The sequence below is a fragment of the Ochlerotatus camptorhynchus genome, unplaced genomic scaffold (genome assembly GCF_037179485.1).
Source record: "Ochlerotatus camptorhynchus isolate MF236.1 unplaced genomic scaffold, CSIRO-AGI_Acam_v1.1 ptg000132l, whole genome shotgun sequence".
NCBI classification, from domain to species: Eukaryota; Metazoa; Arthropoda; class Insecta; order Diptera; family Culicidae; genus Ochlerotatus; species Ochlerotatus camptorhynchus.
This window is the reverse complement of record NW_027040622.1, coordinates 1,582,210-1,599,124: the sequence shown is the minus strand read 5'-3', so window position 1 is coordinate 1,599,124 and position 16,915 is coordinate 1,582,210. Positions and strand designations below refer to the sequence as shown.

Sequence of the window (16,915 nt, the reverse complement as noted above, 5' to 3'; positions counted from 1 at the left end):
TTCTCTTCGATTGGATTTTCAATCTTTATTGTAAATATACATCAATCAATCTCACCGCCTTCGTTCGTACGATGATGATGACGCCGACGGCGACGACGGCGACGGTCGCTTTGGTTTGGACTGGGTGTCCCTTCGCAGTGCCTCGCTTGGTGAAGGTGCCCGTCCTCCATATGGCAATAGATCTATATTTTGAATGTGAGCTCTCACGGAGGCACCCGGTGCCAATCCCACGTACCAATCGCCTACGTTTTTGATTATTGTCGAGTCCTTGGCAAACTCACGCCAATCCTTCTTTCGGTCCTCTTCCAGCTTCTTACGGTCATAGGTAACCTCCGGATAGTTGGTGAAATCGTTGGAATTGTAAGCTCCCGGAGCCGACTCGTCAAAGTTCGGATAGCCGGGTCCCGACGGGCCAGATGGTCCACTGGAGATGCTGATGTCGAACGGTCCTGATAGTGGTGGTTCTTCCGTTGGTTCATAGTCGTACTTAGGTGGAACGAGACCAATAATACTATCATCTTGTGGTTTTCCTCCATAATCGGAATCATCATCGGGGAAACGTACCTTAGTATCGCTAGGATCCGGTCGATCTGTACTGGAAGGAACTTTACTGGGTGGCGTCGTTGGTCTCTTCCTGTCGAAATCATCATCAAATGCTGGCCCCGATGGTCGGCCACTGTCGTATCCATCGTGCTCGGGCTTTGCACCATCGTATCCGCTACCAGTTGGCCTGGAACCGTCAAAACCGGGACCGGTTGGGCGTGCACCATCGTATCCTGCTGCAGTCGGCCTTGATCCGCTGCCTGTTCGGTCACCACCACTTGGGAAGGAGGCAGGGCCCGAAGGACTCGCACTATAGCTTGGATTGTTGTTATCCACCACATCGCTCTGTTCCACGTGACTTATTCCAAAGTTTGTGGCCGGCGAAGCAAGTAGATGGCTTCCCGCTCCAGTCGTACTTTGAACTACTTTGTAACCGATTCCTGCTCCAGCGATGTACTGCACCGTTCGCTGTACTCCTTTGTCGTCCAGGTAAGAATATGAACCACGCGTTATTCCGTCTGGTCCGGTCGTTTCCGATCGTCGCTGATCTGGCCCAACGGATAACAGCCTAAAACAACAGAAAAATTTCATTCATTTAATCCACTACAACTCAGTATTGAAACAGTTCCTACTTGTACTGCCCAGAGCCGCTGGGACCACTTTCGAAGGCCACCTTGCCTCGGACTTGTTTGTGTGTCTTATACAATGGGCTCTCGTAAGCTATCGTATTGGGTGCATCAGGGACTGGGTTGGCCACTTCAAATCCGGTTCCGGAACCAGCCGAGTACCGAACCGAATGCTGCTCTCCCACATCATCCACGTAGGTGTACAATCCATTCACCCGTCCGTTGCTATCTGCCCCTTCTCGACGCTGGTAGTTTCGTGTTTTGAATTGGAAGTCATAGCTCGGATCATCGTACGGGTCGGCCTGAGGATCCTCCGGTGTACCAATAGGGCCCCTCGGTACCTGCGATAGGTTCTGTTTTCGGTGGATCTTGGGACCGCGTGCTCGGAACCTTGATGGGGTGAAAGGTTAAGATGAGAAATTTTTGTGTATCTAGTAGGTATATTCTACTCTAAATTCATACTTTTTCAGTGGAACACTATTAGAAAATGTTATTTATAGCGTGGTGTATAGCAGACCTCACAATTGCCGACACTTGAAAGCGAACTTGCTAAGTAACCGATCCACTCGCTCACGATTTAGTTCGTCTGAGCGTCACTGGCACCAAATCGACCGAACTTCCCTCACTTTTTGTGAGGGATTGCCAATAACTACTTCCTTGTTTCCAAGTCTCGACAAGAGTCAACGAGGCCTTCCCGATCCACTCCTATCCAAGCCATCCATCTCCTCTCTCTTTTCCTCTTCGATCCCATCCTATCCTTTTCACTCCCGGATCTAGTGGTGATATGATGACTCCAATTCCCTTTCTGATCCGTATTACTCCAACAAAGGTTTTTTATAACAATTAACCTCAGGCGGTGGCTCCATAGTAGAATTATTTTTAAATTCATTTTAACAATACTAGGTATCAAATTATATTTATATTTTACTTGCAGTTTTCAATATAATTATAAGAACCAGCCCAAAAAGAAAAGTTTTAATTAATATGAAAATCTAACACTACTGAATAAAAAAAGTAACTAGAAATTCGAACAGATTTCGATATATTGTTCCAGTTTCTGTGAATCGGTAACAAAAGCCATGAGTTTTCTTGCTCGGGGAAACCTGTCAATCAGTGATAAAGCAAACAATGCTCGGTGCAAACATTGAGCATGAGCTTTAGCTTTATTCCACACCTTCTGATATGGAGCAGAATTCATGTGAACCTGAAGTTCCCAACAAACAATTTTAGCTGCAGACTAGCTTATACAGGCAAAAATTAGCTGTATAAGCCAATTTTTTGCTGTATAAGCTAATCTGCAGCTAAAATTGTTTGTTGGGTTATTCATCATCACTACATTAAATTAAAATCTGAGTAACCAAAAAATGGATAATAGGCGTATTTAAGAGCAAATGCTCAAGCATAACATTAAGCACTCATGCTCGTGAGTTGAAGTGAGGATGAGCAATTTGTGTTGATCGTGGATTGTGTCTACTGTGATTCCGAAAAGCTTCTACTCAGGGTGCTCGCACATGATTTCAATCCCAGGTTTGGGGCCTCCCTTCCTCCAGTTGCTGGAGGCGGCAAAATGTCTCGACTTCCCTGAGCATGATTGTACTTGCCACACATTAATACAAATGCCAAAATGCTACAGCCATAGAAAGTTCCCAATTGACAACTGTGGAACACTAATAGCGAATTCGTTTATTATCGGGGTTAACACCAGTTCCAACCCAGTGTGAAACCGAACTTTTTGTCAGTGGGAACCTCAACCTGAGCTAGGTTTTAAAAATAAACGAGTAAACTGACGTTTGTCAGAAAACAAGCAGACCCAATTTCGATACCCGATCCAGGTTGGAACGGAATAATAATAGAGGAAGTGTACCAGTTATGGCACTAGTGCTCCCCTAATTGTCCATCCGACCTAAATCAAGTTAAAATTAAGTTCTTCCAAATTTTTCAACGTAGGCATGCAGAGCAGCACTGAAACTAACATTCTGTGGTAAAAAACTTTAAGTTTAATGATTATTTAAAGGTTTTAGGCCAGGTCTGCCCAAGCTTTCTAAACTTGGTTTTTTAATTGACTGTATCTATATTCGGTGACCATGTTTCAAGCTGCATTTCTCATTCATTATGGGCTAAAATTCATAATGATGAATAAAATTGGACTAGAATGATATCATTGCTGAGATCCAGAGACTACAGGCCGCACGTTGGACAGCGCTGTTTTAGAACCTATGGCCAATTAGAAAACCACTAGTGCCATCACCCTATACCTACTTGGTTTTAGGAGAATCATGAAAATCAAAAATACATGGTTATCAGTGTTGGCAAAATCATCAATCAAATTATATTTTTCCGCTCTCATACGCTCTCAATATCACGCGTGATTGTAGCGTGAAAACGCATCGGCTCACCCCTCACCAAGAACATCGCATGAGTCTGAGTGCACTATAGCTTGAGCTTGAGCTTGAGCTTGATTGACCGCCCACGGTTGCTACTCTGTTATTGCCAGATCAGCTGTAATTACACAGAGAACCAATAGACGATGCTTGGGACTAGCAATCATCCTCAATGTGTAAAAACTGGTGATCTTGAATTAGGCAATACCAGCGCCGGCCGCGCCCGAACACAGGTCAAGAAAGGAATGGGAAGGATTGTGTTGACATGACACTCGCTTTGATGGAAGCCGAGAACACCTCTGCACTTCCACGAGGAATCACTGGGATGTTGGATAATAGGGTTGGGTTTGCAGCAGGGTTCGTTTTGGTAAACGATAAGCTGAATTAATGTCCTAACGATCATATAACGCAAAGGAGCTTGGGACTAAACCCACGGTCTTCTGCTCAGTAAGCAAAAACGTTTGCCACTAGGCAGACGAGCACCTTTTTAATCACCGAGTTGCTGTTATTACCATGTAGTCATATTAACAAATAAAACGATTGACGAATCTTGATTGTGGATGGGCCTGAGATTAGACTCATGATGTTCTGCTCAGTAAGCAAAAACGGTTGCTCTAAGGCCACCGAGCCCCTCATATCACATAATACCGTTGCTCAAATTTTTGTATCCATTCAAACCCGGAACCAACGACAACAACGAGTTTCGCAAAATACACGATACACAAGCGATTTTACTATAAATCTCTTTGATATGTAAGAACCTGGGACCGCGTTTTTCTGCTCAGTAAGCAGGCCACTGTAACCGACGATCTTTCAAATCCGAAAACTAAAAACTACGAAAAAGTACTTAGGCCTTCATTAAGTTCCACATTCACGCGACGTACAATGTTTCAATTTGCTCTTTACGTATTGTTCAGGCTAGGCCCTTTTCAAAATTTACGCGAGAAATACGCACAATCGTCACCTACCTCGCAAAACTGGTTCCAAACGACAACAAAGGCATAAGCAACGATGGATTGTTGAACTTTGCTGGCTCCGGTGGTGTAGTGCACAGCAAAAAAAATGTAATATCGATCAACGTAATTCAAGCTGATGTATGGAATAATGATGTAGGGTAGATGTACCAGTCACGGCTATACGCTCCTATTATGATGTGTTCCAACCATGGCATATAGGATTTCCATAGGCCATGATTGGAACACACCACAACAGGAACGCACAGCCACAACTGGTACATCTACCCTAATTGTAATTTTGTAATTTATCCGCACACACCCTGGTCGACCACTGTAAACCAATCTGCCGTAAAGCGTTTTCGGTTTTTGTTTCTGGATCTTTAGTTGCCTCTGTGATATACTTACTTGCGGCATACTATTTTGGGAGTGTATATGAGCGTGTACCATGTACGGTAGCTCATCTCTCATCGTGATGGTGGGACATAGTAGACAAATTAGAGAGAAAACAAGGAGGTATTAGTATTAGTTATATGTAAACAAACAAAACAAAAGTTAGATAATGCGGCACTGTAACTACTACTATTTTAGAGGTATGATTCGTCATGTTTAACTCAATGTTTCAATTGAGGCAAACTATCTATCTTACAATTACAAAAGCAAACCTAAACTTACAATTATATGCAAATGCAAAATGAAACTTGACAAATCATCGTCAATTCCCTTATTCCAGGGCAGGGCCTGACGATTTGAATCTAATTTTGATCAGTGAACGGGCACCATATGGTACATTTTCTCACCATGAACCTATCATTTCCAGCCTATCTGAACTATTTAATAAATGGAAGCCATAACATGGGTTACGCTCCCCCTAAGCGGGCCCTCCGCAGCCTGTCTCTGTCTTATCTCAAATACAAAATGCCAATGGTATGAATGTATCTATATATAACTTGGAAATGACGTACAATCAAATAAACCCGTAACCCACTCACTTGGTCAGGCTTCAGAATCGTCCAGTGGGCAGTGCACTCTACACTCCAAGTTCCCTTTTTTTCAAATTTACCGCAAATTTGATATTTTACCCATTGAGTGTTGATTAGTCACAATGAAACATTGTGACAGAAGTTGAGGTTACTAGTGTATTAAATAATCTAGGTCCTATTTAGGATTATATCTGAAAAATCCAAATCTGGCCAACGCCCACCCTAAACCTAAACCTGTTCTAATCCACCTGAAATGACTAACGAATGGAAGACTTTGACTACCCAGCCATGCAATTGTCTCATTCCGTGCCTTATGGCAACTTGATGATTCTATTGCGCTCATCTTCTGGCACCACCCAGGGGAGACTTGGTCCTGTACCCAATGCTTAACTTATCTCCATTCCACTCAACTACTCGCAATTTCGTGTGATATAGTGGGCGGAATATTATTATATGAGACAATTCAATGCAGACGTCTTTCCAAATTTGGCAGATCGACAGGTAATCGGTGAGTTAGCACGATAGTTGCTATTCAACAACTCGACAACGTCCCATCGTCAACGCCTGCTATGAGAATTTCCCATAGCAGACGCCAACGAAATGACGTCATCGAGCTATCGATCAACTACCCTGGTTATCGCCTGGTACCTTATAGCACGATGCTAGGAGGCGAACCGGAAGAATCGATGAGCTACCTCCCCCCATCGCATGAGTCTGAGTGCACTATAGTCTATATAGTGAGTGCTTTTTGTTTATAGGTAAGGAGATACCGTGCTTTCGCTTTGATTACAATCTACAAAGAAGTGATATGGTAATTAGAAGCGAAAGCACGGGCGTAGTAAATAAGTAACTAATTGCGTTACTTATTCGCTATGAATAATCACTGAAGATGTGAGTTATTTAAATTATAATTATTTAACTTATTATTTATAAGACCTTAATAAATTTTACAGCTTTACAGCGTTGGGCAACAGTACAAAACTATACGTTTTATTGTTTGTCCCGCTAGAAGAATCGGTGCCCGTATCTTCGAAGCTTCTATTTTCAATACGTGATATTGGAACAAAATGTCATGCTAGATGTTGATTTTACAAGGTCCTTTGATATTGCGAGACTTTTCACAATTTTTAAAAATTAAGCTGAGAGTTGTCTCGAGACATAAAAATTATTCCGTGGCACATCGTTTTCTTAAAAAGAGAAAATAGAGTTTGCTATCTCCCTTTACTCTTCACCGATGGCAGACACGAAGTGACTGGTGCCAGTAGTGACTGTAGTTTCGTGTCGCATTCCGGTGTAAAGTAAAAATCATGATAGGGTAGAGCACTACTTTGTCGTAATCGCCCATTTTCGTTCTATCTATCAGAAAAGATCAATAATACCAATGATTTCACAATGCACAAATCAATAATAGGTTTGTTCCGATGCGTTAGTTCATTAGCTACAACATAAATCCTGTTAGAGCGCATTGTATGAATATTTACGCTCATTGTTCTCAAAACAAAAGAAGCGCTCCTAGCGAATCCCCTTTTTCTACGTTTATCCGTAGGACGAAGGAAATCTAATAGCGTTTCAATGCGTTAGGACGGAATTGAAACTCGTAGATCGAATTTAGAATCAAGAAGCAGTATTAGATTTTAAACAATATCTCAACAATTTGTGACTCTTTATCAAATCCAACGGTACGTATGGAAAGGTGAATAAATTTAGAAGTCATCTTTGACAGAAATATTCAATTTTTCGTTCAAACTCGTTCAGAAAAGAGAGGTAAAGCGCGGGTTGTGCTTAGTAGGACGGAAATTAGATCAAAAACCCTACTCAAAGTTCAAACTCACCACGGTTTGGTTAGAATTGTAGCTGCTGAGTTTTGTTAGCTTGATATTCGTAGCTACGATTAGGGACGTTGCGATACTTAAAAGTATCGATACTTGATTCGATACTAGTATCGAATAACTGATACTGGTATTTGCGATACTATCGAAACAAAGTATCGATACTTTTAAGTATCGAATCATTTGATAAAAAAGCAATGTGATTGAATTTAAATTGAAAGTCCATGTTTGAGATCAGTTAACGAACAGTTTGTATCATTTTATTAAAAACAAAAGCATTTAAACCAACTTATTGAACCATTCATCGACGCTTGCTAGAAATATTAGTTTCTGTAAATATTTTGCTGACAATCGGTTTCTGGTCTCAGTAATTATAGATCCAGCCTTTTAAAAGAGTCGCTCGCATGGAACAGAAGTTGCCATGCTGACCATGCATCCTAGCCTGCTGATACAGCGCTGGAAAAACTGACTTCATGTCCTCCCATTGTTCCAACGGGTTCACATTTAGTGAGCAAACCGGTCTCGCCAGGTACAATGCCAACTCATCGCCAGGATCAGTATGTACTTGTTTGTTTGGTTTGATGTAAGCGAGTGTCCTGTGGTGTCCCCAGAAGTCGTACTTATCAGTTTGTTCCTCGATCACGTTAAAATCACCAACATCTGCTTCATCGTGGATACCATCTGGTAAAGCTTCCCGGATTTTGTCGATCGCATTTGCGCAAGCTGATGGATCCTGGAAGTGGAGGGTCTTGAACCTGGGATCTAAGATTGTGGCCATTGCAACTGGAAGAGATTGCTCAATTTGCCCAAACACGCTTATCACAACTTACGCATATACCGAAATCAAGTTACTTGTTTTTCCATCCGATTCGATACCGATACCGCGATACCACGATAAAAGTATCGATATTGGAGAAGTATCGATTGTAAAGTATCGATACTTAATTACTTGGTATCGAAATAAAAGTATCGATACTTTACTGATATCAGTAGTATCACAACGTCCCTAGCTACGATATCACAGCTTGAAATATCATCCACAGTTGCTTGCTTGATGATTTTTGTCTACGAAATTGAAGCGTGATCTTGGGCATTGGCGAGATTTGATTTTTTTTTATATTTTCCCAACACTGATGGTTATCCACCATTATTCCGACAACGACATAGGATCACCACTATTACTGGAACATAGGAATCATGCACTTTTTTTTTCCTTGATTTGTTTTCCATCGATCTTGTTTTCCGTGCCACCGACGCCAGGGAGGCATCTCCCACACCCGGACCCTACCTATCGACCCATCAACTCATGAACCGGGGACCAACGGCTTTACTTCTCTTCCGAAGGAAGGCGTGATCAGAGATGACTGGGATTGAACCCATATACCCTTTTTTCCCTGAATGTGGATTTGAGTAATTTTATCGTAATTTGAATAAGTAGGAAGGGTCAGATCTCACCATTGGTGGATTATTAACTATTTTTTCATGAAGTAGAACTAGCTGCAGAAATTTCACTCAATTTTAGGCATGGCTTAAATTTGTCTAAAATCAGTTCACGGCAAAAAAAGTAGCAAGCTTGAACGGTGTCTTTGTTAGAATAACTTTAAAGCATCAAACCGAAACCTTCACTATTCGAAAAAGGGGGCTTTTCACGTCATTTTGAAACTATTACTTAAATTTTTCACCATTTTGTTCCAAATTCCTCGATGGAAAATTTAAGTCAAAATAACCAAATTCCCTCTTTCAAATGGAGAAGGTATCGTGAATGATATTTTTAAGTTAGTTAAGTTTTCTTTATTAGGGAGGCTAGTTCGCCTCCGATTTTTTAAGTTATTCAACAAAGACACTGTGATAAATATTGGTTAATTTTGGAATCTGATAGCATTGGTTTTTCATTGTATGCCAAAGAGTCGTACCTGTTGGGAACATACTTATATTTTTTCATACTTCTTGGATTTTAAAATGATGATATGAATTGTTCACAAATTATTTAAGAAGGTGAACGGATTTTAGTAAAAAAAAATTAAGCTTTATTATCGAGATTTTTTGTTCGTTCATCTCGTATTTTAGTAGATTTTAATCTCTTGAAAATATCAAAGTTTTGACTTCAACAGCGAAATGAAAGAAGCTAATTCGTTCTATTGTACTTCCAGAAACAACTGGTGCAGTTAAGGATTTTTTTTCTGGTTAGGGTGGGTCAACTTTACAACCATCTGCTCCCCACTGCTCTTTTAATGCGTAAATAATCCCCAAGAACTGTGCAAAATTTGATCGAAGTTGGTTATAATCTCGATTTGTGGGTGAATTACAAATGTTTTATGGGAAACGAAACTATCCTATACATTTGCTTACCAAAAATCGAAGACAACAAATCAAAAAGACTGGCAACTCTTACATTTTCTCTTACAAACGCTATGAGACAGGTACAATCGCGTCATCTGCCGCTCAAAGGTAAATGAAAGGTTTGTGTATTTGCTCATTTTCTATGCGTTGCTTCCACCTTCACTCAAGCGCAGCGCTATTGTATCCGTCGTTTGGATTATGGTAAAGTTGCCAGTCTTCTTGATATGATGTCTTCGTAAAAATCCAAATATTGCTCAAAATTTACCAAATTTTAGTCCGAGATTAATTAAGAATACTATACAAAAAAACTTTTTCAACGGCTGATTTGATCTTTGTGCTAAAAGTTACTAATCTTTCACTTTAGACCACATACGTACCCACAAGCTCATTTATTCGCCTATAGGTATGCGCGGTGCAATAGTTCTAAATAAAGATAATTATAATATAATGAGAGAGAGAGAGAGAAGGATTAGTAATTTCCATTTAATTCCACTACGTTATTTGATTATCCTTGACAGATACGCGTATTTCGTTTGTAATGTGCAGACTTCTTCAGTGTCTTGTACTGATACTAATTTCTGAATGAATTTTCTAAAAAATGCACAAGTGAACGCAAAATGTCATCAATTATTCAAAATTTCTCAGAGGTACATATTCAGTTATATTTTATATGTTGAGCTACATTTGGATATGAATCGAACAATATGTCATTTTGCAGCTCATATTATTCTCTTATGTACATTAATGTGGGTCAAGTTTTAAAAGTTCTTTCGATCTGTATTGAGATCCCCAACAACTGTACCAAATTTGAACGAATTTGCTTATTATCTGCATTTGTGGGAGATACAAACTTTAACGCATACCTATAAGCTCATACGCAGGCCTGCAGGTTTGCGTGGTGCAGAACGCCAAAACTAAATGGTTGATAACTTTTTGCGCAGGTGTCCAATAAATTTTTGGTCTAGAATAACATTGTTCTGCATAGTTTTCCCCGAAAAAATATCGTGTTTGATCAAAATGAAGAAATTTTTGAATTTTGAAAAGCAACTGAATAATTTTGCTGCACTGGTTTAGATAAAATATAATGTATGATTCAAATCCAAATATCTTGAATATATCTCAATATACCTCTGAGATCTTTGCGGTCAAAACTTGAATTATTTGTATTTACTTAATTTTAGTCCTAGTTATTCCAAGAAACTTCACTGAAGACGTCATTCTAATTGGAAGCAATCCCAGTGCGTTATTTTTTTTTTTTCCTGCTAGATTTAATTCCTGGCCTACTGTGCACGACGAATATCAATATTTGTTCATGCCTCTCAAAACAAAAGATGCCAACATATAAAACAGACAACTAGAACCAGTAGTTAGTACATGGTAAAATAAATTGTTTATATGTAGGGTAAGATGGGGTAAGATGCACCTCCGAGATGACTGTTTGCTATTTTTAAATACATTTTCAACATATTTTCGTGGATTTATCATGCAACGTTTCTAGTTCAGACATTGAACTAGCAATGTTCCTTAAAAGATCATCTAAAAGAGGTAAAAATGGTATTTTAAACGCCAACAATTTATTTACTCTGTGGCTTTTTTTTTTTACACTACATCCGATATAGTTGGTCATTACATTGGCATTATTTTAAATTAAGCCCTGCATTCCCCTAATTAAATAACACTTTATCAATTTTATTCAAGTCCATGACAATCTATCAACATTCATTGTCCGGTTTAACAATTCACTCCAGATTCCGCACAATGCACAATCCTTTGATGCATATCTCAGCATAAGATTAGATCACTCATCAACGTCAACGTCGTTGGTCATACAAGCGCGATCATACAATTGGTCATACAAGCCCGCCACCAAAAGCGCGCATTCTTGGCCAAGGTTCACCGGTTTCCTCGTAACAGAATGTTCACAACCAATACCATAAAGACCATCTTAAACAAACCCGAAACCGGCCGTCTTGATTTAACCGCACTTTAATTGAATTCCCACATAAATTTTCGTTTAGGAAAATACGACAGTCACAACAATAGCTTTACGATGACACTTAACATTTGTGGTGCACTTTTTGATGGCACGCAATTTTCATTCGACCCCTAACCTTTACACTGGGTTCTGAAGCTCAAGTTCATCGTCACCTTTTGAAGGGCATGCCTTTCACTTTTACCTCGCACTTGGAAACCATTGTTGCCATATCAAACACGAACTTACCCCCGTGGACCAGCCGTGTAGACAGTTTCTTCGACGCGACCCGTATCCGGCTGACGGCTTCCGTATCTTCCTCTGACTATGGTCTTCGGGTTGCCACTGGCTGTATGATAGTGACCACCAACATCGGAGTTTTTCAAACTGCAACAACACAATACAAACCATCAGATTCATACACACAAATCCTTGGAGACGAAAGTGTCACGATTACCCAAAACTAAATGATCCATCCGAGTTGACGTGATTGAAATCCGACTGGTCTGATTGAACTAGAACAAAGCTCACACACACTGCACCTATGGCTAGTAACAATCTCATTGTCCTAAAAGGTCCTTTTTTCAGACACAAATCATTCACTGAAATCACCCAGAACAGTCCTTTCAAATGATTCTTCTTGCAAGTAACCCGCCCACACGATTTAGAAATCCACGATCTAACGAAATCTCGCACACGCGCGCTCGTACTAATCCACCGGTCAAATTTCAACTCAAAACTGATTCGAACCGACACCCACTGACTTCTTTATATACATTTTCCCATTGATGCTAATTTTCCCGCTCATATTTTCGCAGCACCCTCATTGTAAGCCACCCTCAAGCTGCGCACCACTATCCGCAACCCACAGCAACTCAGCAGCCCCAGATGCGTTCGACCTGGGTCTATTATATTTTTTGAAGATTTTAGATTAAAACAAAACGCTACTCGTTCTCGAGAGCGGCACGTTGTTGCCTGTCATGGGTCTGACCTGTCTCCCAAGGCGGGCGGGCGGTCGGAGAGTGGCAAGCAGAAGTGCTCACGAGATTCCGTGCTACTGAACCATCTTGCGGGCAGAGAGAACTCATCTTATGACGCGTTTTCTGTGTCAGAAGTGCCAAACCGCGTGCACCCTCCGGTTGGAGGAAAAACAGTCAGCGTGCTTGCACACACATCGATCGGACCTAAGCTGTAGAACAATGGGAGGAGGTGAAAAATCCTCCGATATCAATCTCGAATGGTAGGAGGAAAAAAAACATTTAATGTGCCAGAATGATTTGCTGAAACTTAAATCATTTGGTTTTCCAAGCTCATGGAATGAATAAAAAACATGTTGCAGGAAAAATACCAAACGAAAGGATCGCAGACAAAATAAAATTAAATTAATGATTCAAAAGAAAGGCTATGGTGTCTTTTAAAATGTGTCGAGGAAAATATTGATGCCTTATTGTGTTGTACCTAATACTAGCAGAATTTCGATTTAAAAATCAGAGTCCTGCTACAACACGCAATAGTACCGTAAAACGGGGGAAGTTGATCACTTTTTATCGATAAACCTGAATATTTTTCCATCTATATGTTTGGAATACTAAAAAATGTATCTGAAACTGTACTAGCAAATGCTTTTCTATGTTCAATATTAAATTATAAATTGAATGTTTGGTTTATTTTTTAGAATTAAAATTAGATTAAATTTGCAATTTTTAAATTCTGGTGTGAAGCTGATCATGCAGGTTTTAATGGAATGCAATATTAAAAAGTTAACATTTATACTTGATTTGTGATCGGTGAAGAAGAATGTGGTATTAAAATGTCAAACAAAGTTGTGGTTTACAAACAACTGCATATGTTATTGCGAATAGTTAAAAATACGCCTAAATGTAGGCAATAATCATCAGAAATTCACAAGCATCATTTTTATGACACGAAATCGATCATATTAACAAAATCTGATTTCAGATTCGAATTCAGCGACCCAAAGTTAATTAAAATCAGTAATTCCGCTCAACACAGCACCAGAAAAATGTTGATTTTTATAGTATTTTTGAGATAACTTAAAAGATGCATATTTTAACACTTTCACAAAATTGCACATATAGAGTAATATGCATCGTTTGTTAGGGAAAACATTTCAACTACTATTTTAAACTACCTAATAAAATACTAATGAAATGAAATTTTACCGTCTTTTTCAGATGTCGGAACCTCGGAACTCAGATTAGTGCAAATTGATTTGAACGTTAACCGATCCTAATTAAGCAAACAGATGCTAATTCAGAATTAGAACAACTAAAATGAACCCACTTAGGCTGGAAGCTATAGTCAGAACAATAGGGGAAGACTTGATCTCCCTTTTTAAATTCAAAACTTTTGACTGCTACATCAAAGAGTCGTTAATAAGACACAGTTCAATGACCATAGGAGTTGAAGAAAATTATGTTTAGTGTAGTTTAAACCGTTTTTTTTCTGAAATGAGGAAAAGCGGACCAAGTGGCTTCACCATAGGAAGACTTGATCCTTTATTTAATAATATTCAAATAAATACGATTTTTCTTTAACAGCTATAGAGTATTTAAGAGTATTTTTGCTTAAAAATATAAAGAAATTGGATCAATCCACCTAAGGTGAGATATGACCCTTCTTGCCAGCCAAAACCCATCATTCGACAGAATTCCCATAACAATGAAAAATAAAGTCGATTGCTAGTCATGATGAGTTTCAAGGACTGCAATGGCCTAACCTGAGAGTATTCCGAAAGTTCCTGGGATGTTGTTCCTGGGTTAAAGTCTCCCTAGCTCAACCGTATCAACCCAAGTAACAATTCAGTAACCATTTAGCATCCACTTTGATTTATGATGGTTTTATAACGGAAATGAACAATCCTTTTAGTTTAAATATATCATTTCAAAGTGTAATACATTACTGCTTATTAATTCAGCTTTTTGCTGTTTTAAAAACCGTTTATAGTCTGACAAGATTGTCAAAAACTGTCTTGTTTTAAAAATAAATTTAAAACAGTTATCAATCCCTCCTTAAAACTGTTCTGAAATTCAAGCATAAACGTCATTAGCAATTGTTTATTAATGTCTTGATGAAATACTTTATAAACGTGTTCTATCATTATAAAAGCAACCATAAAACCATTAGGTTTTGCATTAGAGCAAAAAGCATTTATTGTTGCTGTTCAGGCTTTTTCAAGTGCATTATTAACTCCTCAATTTCTCTGTTTACAAATTGAGCTTAAAAGATGGTTCCTAATAATTAATAAATGCCAAATTTATGACAAGGAAATCTCGAAGGATAGACGAAGTAGGATGAAAAATTCAAGTCGATTTCAGCAAAATTTACTTCTCTAGAAGAACCAGCACACCATCAACGATTGACCATCTGGCGGAGAAGAGCAAACTGAGCGGGGCCCTCAAATTCATAAAACATTGTCAAAAGTTTAAAAAACATACCAGCCTTCTCCAGATCTTGCGAAAAGATGACAACCGACAGCAAACCACTGAAACTGTTAGTTAGCGGAGATTAGCTGGTTTCCGATCCATAGCAGCGATTTTATTCGGCGAAAGAATCAACTCTTCGAAAATTTCAGGGGAAGAAGGGGATCTTTTCCGGGAACGATTGCACTTTCAGCTGTTCGAAATGCGAAATATTGTAAAACAGTATCGCAAACTGTCTGAGTAACTGCTCTCAATCCATAGGGAGAAAACCGCCTGGAAGAATCCTGGATCTCACAGCGCAACTATCGAAAGATAAACAAACTTTGACGTTTAACTTTTTGCAGGCAACTTTGCCTCCATAAATGCTGCCCCTCCCCATGGACATGGAGGTTGACGGTACTGAAGCAAAGGGTTATGTTTAATTTCTTTACATTTGCAACGATGATGATTTCCTATAGTGACACATATCACCTTCTTAATGCTTCAGTATGCCTCAAACGATTAATTCTTGGTTGTTAATAGAACTTCCTTGATGAAATCGGCTGCTTCATGCAGACTGAGCAATTCTGATTATAGTATCAGATTTGTTCTGTATACAGAGGAACTGGGAGGGCTTATTAGAAACTTCTCACCAATAAAGTAATGATCTTCTAGTTAATTTTGCATATAATTTTATTAATATTTTATTTTATTTAAGCATATTATTTTTGTTACAGTCTATTTGCATTAGCATATGATACAAGAGATTTAATATTACTTGCTCGTTTTTGCGTAAAATAATCAATATTTATTTTACTTGTAATTACCTTTGAATGTTTTTTTCAAGTTTTTTTTTGTGATCTGAAAATTTACCCAGTTTGGTTAGAAGTTTCGAAGCTAACGCATGTCCACAGGCCTAATAGAAAGATAGGCAGAAAACGTGTATAATGAAGAATGGTTGCATGCAGGGTTGCTTCCACTCACTTGCTATAGATGAGTGATTTTCGGAGTTTTGAATTCGTTAGATGTTGTAATGGACATTTGTGCTGTTGGATGCGGGAGAAGATTGGAGGGCGGGTGTTTGACGCTTGGAGCCTGTCAATTTCGCTTTCAGAGTGTCGCAGTCAGCGGTTTTATGATTCGTGAGCGCTCGCGATTCGTAGAATCGTTGATTGTGACTGCAAGTGGATTTTACGGGTTTTGTGTGTCGGACGCTTGCTTTTTGGCCTCTTCTTGTGTTTAACATGTGCAGAGTTTCATTATAACGTCTAATGGTTTTGAGATTCCTGGTGGCGTGAAATATATTTGTGAGAATATCTTTTTGAGATTTTAGCAGTCACGTTTTGTTTGTAGTTTATATTTTATTTTATTCATTTAATTATCGTAAATATTAGTTATTCAATAATAGATAGTTCATCCATATATTCGTACTTTGACGCGAAGCGCTGTGGATTATAAGATGCTCGATGACCCTCGAGGGATCGATTTTGCTTACTGAGCAGAAAATCATGGATTTAACCCCAAGCTCTTCCACAGCACAATAAATCGTCCATTATTTGTATATTTGATATTGAACATTAACCTCGGAAACTATTTGCATATCAAGCGAAAACGTAGTTCTGTATTGTCGCGAAGCGTTATGGTTCTGAGATGCTCGATGACTCTGGAGGGATCGTTTTTGCTTACTGAGCAGAAAACCATGGGTTTAATCCCAAGCTCTCCGTCATGACTCTTAAAATTCATTATCACTAAACAAAATTAATATGTTCTTTCGATAGCCGGCTATCGAGCGATTAAATAAACAACAAATAAACAATACATACTTTTGGTTGCATCGCCAACTTGAGGTGAATCCTAACCGAATAC

General features: G+C 39.1%; 1 protein-coding gene across 1 annotated transcript; it reads right to left on the bottom strand.

Annotated features, from left to right (window-relative positions):
* Cpr73D (Cuticular protein 73D) lies at positions 1-12,206 on the bottom strand. Its single transcript, XM_065220801.1, has 4 exons — positions 12,085-12,206; positions 11,877-12,014; positions 1,176-1,559; positions 1-1,111 (listed from the first exon to the last, which is right to left on the bottom strand). The coding sequence occupies exons 1-4, from the start codon at positions 12,189-12,191 to the stop codon at positions 52-54; spliced, it is 1,689 nt and encodes a 562-aa protein (XP_065076873.1). The 5' UTR covers positions 12,192-12,206; the 3' UTR covers positions 1-51.
* Between the last annotated feature and the right edge of the window lie 4,709 nt (positions 12,207-16,915).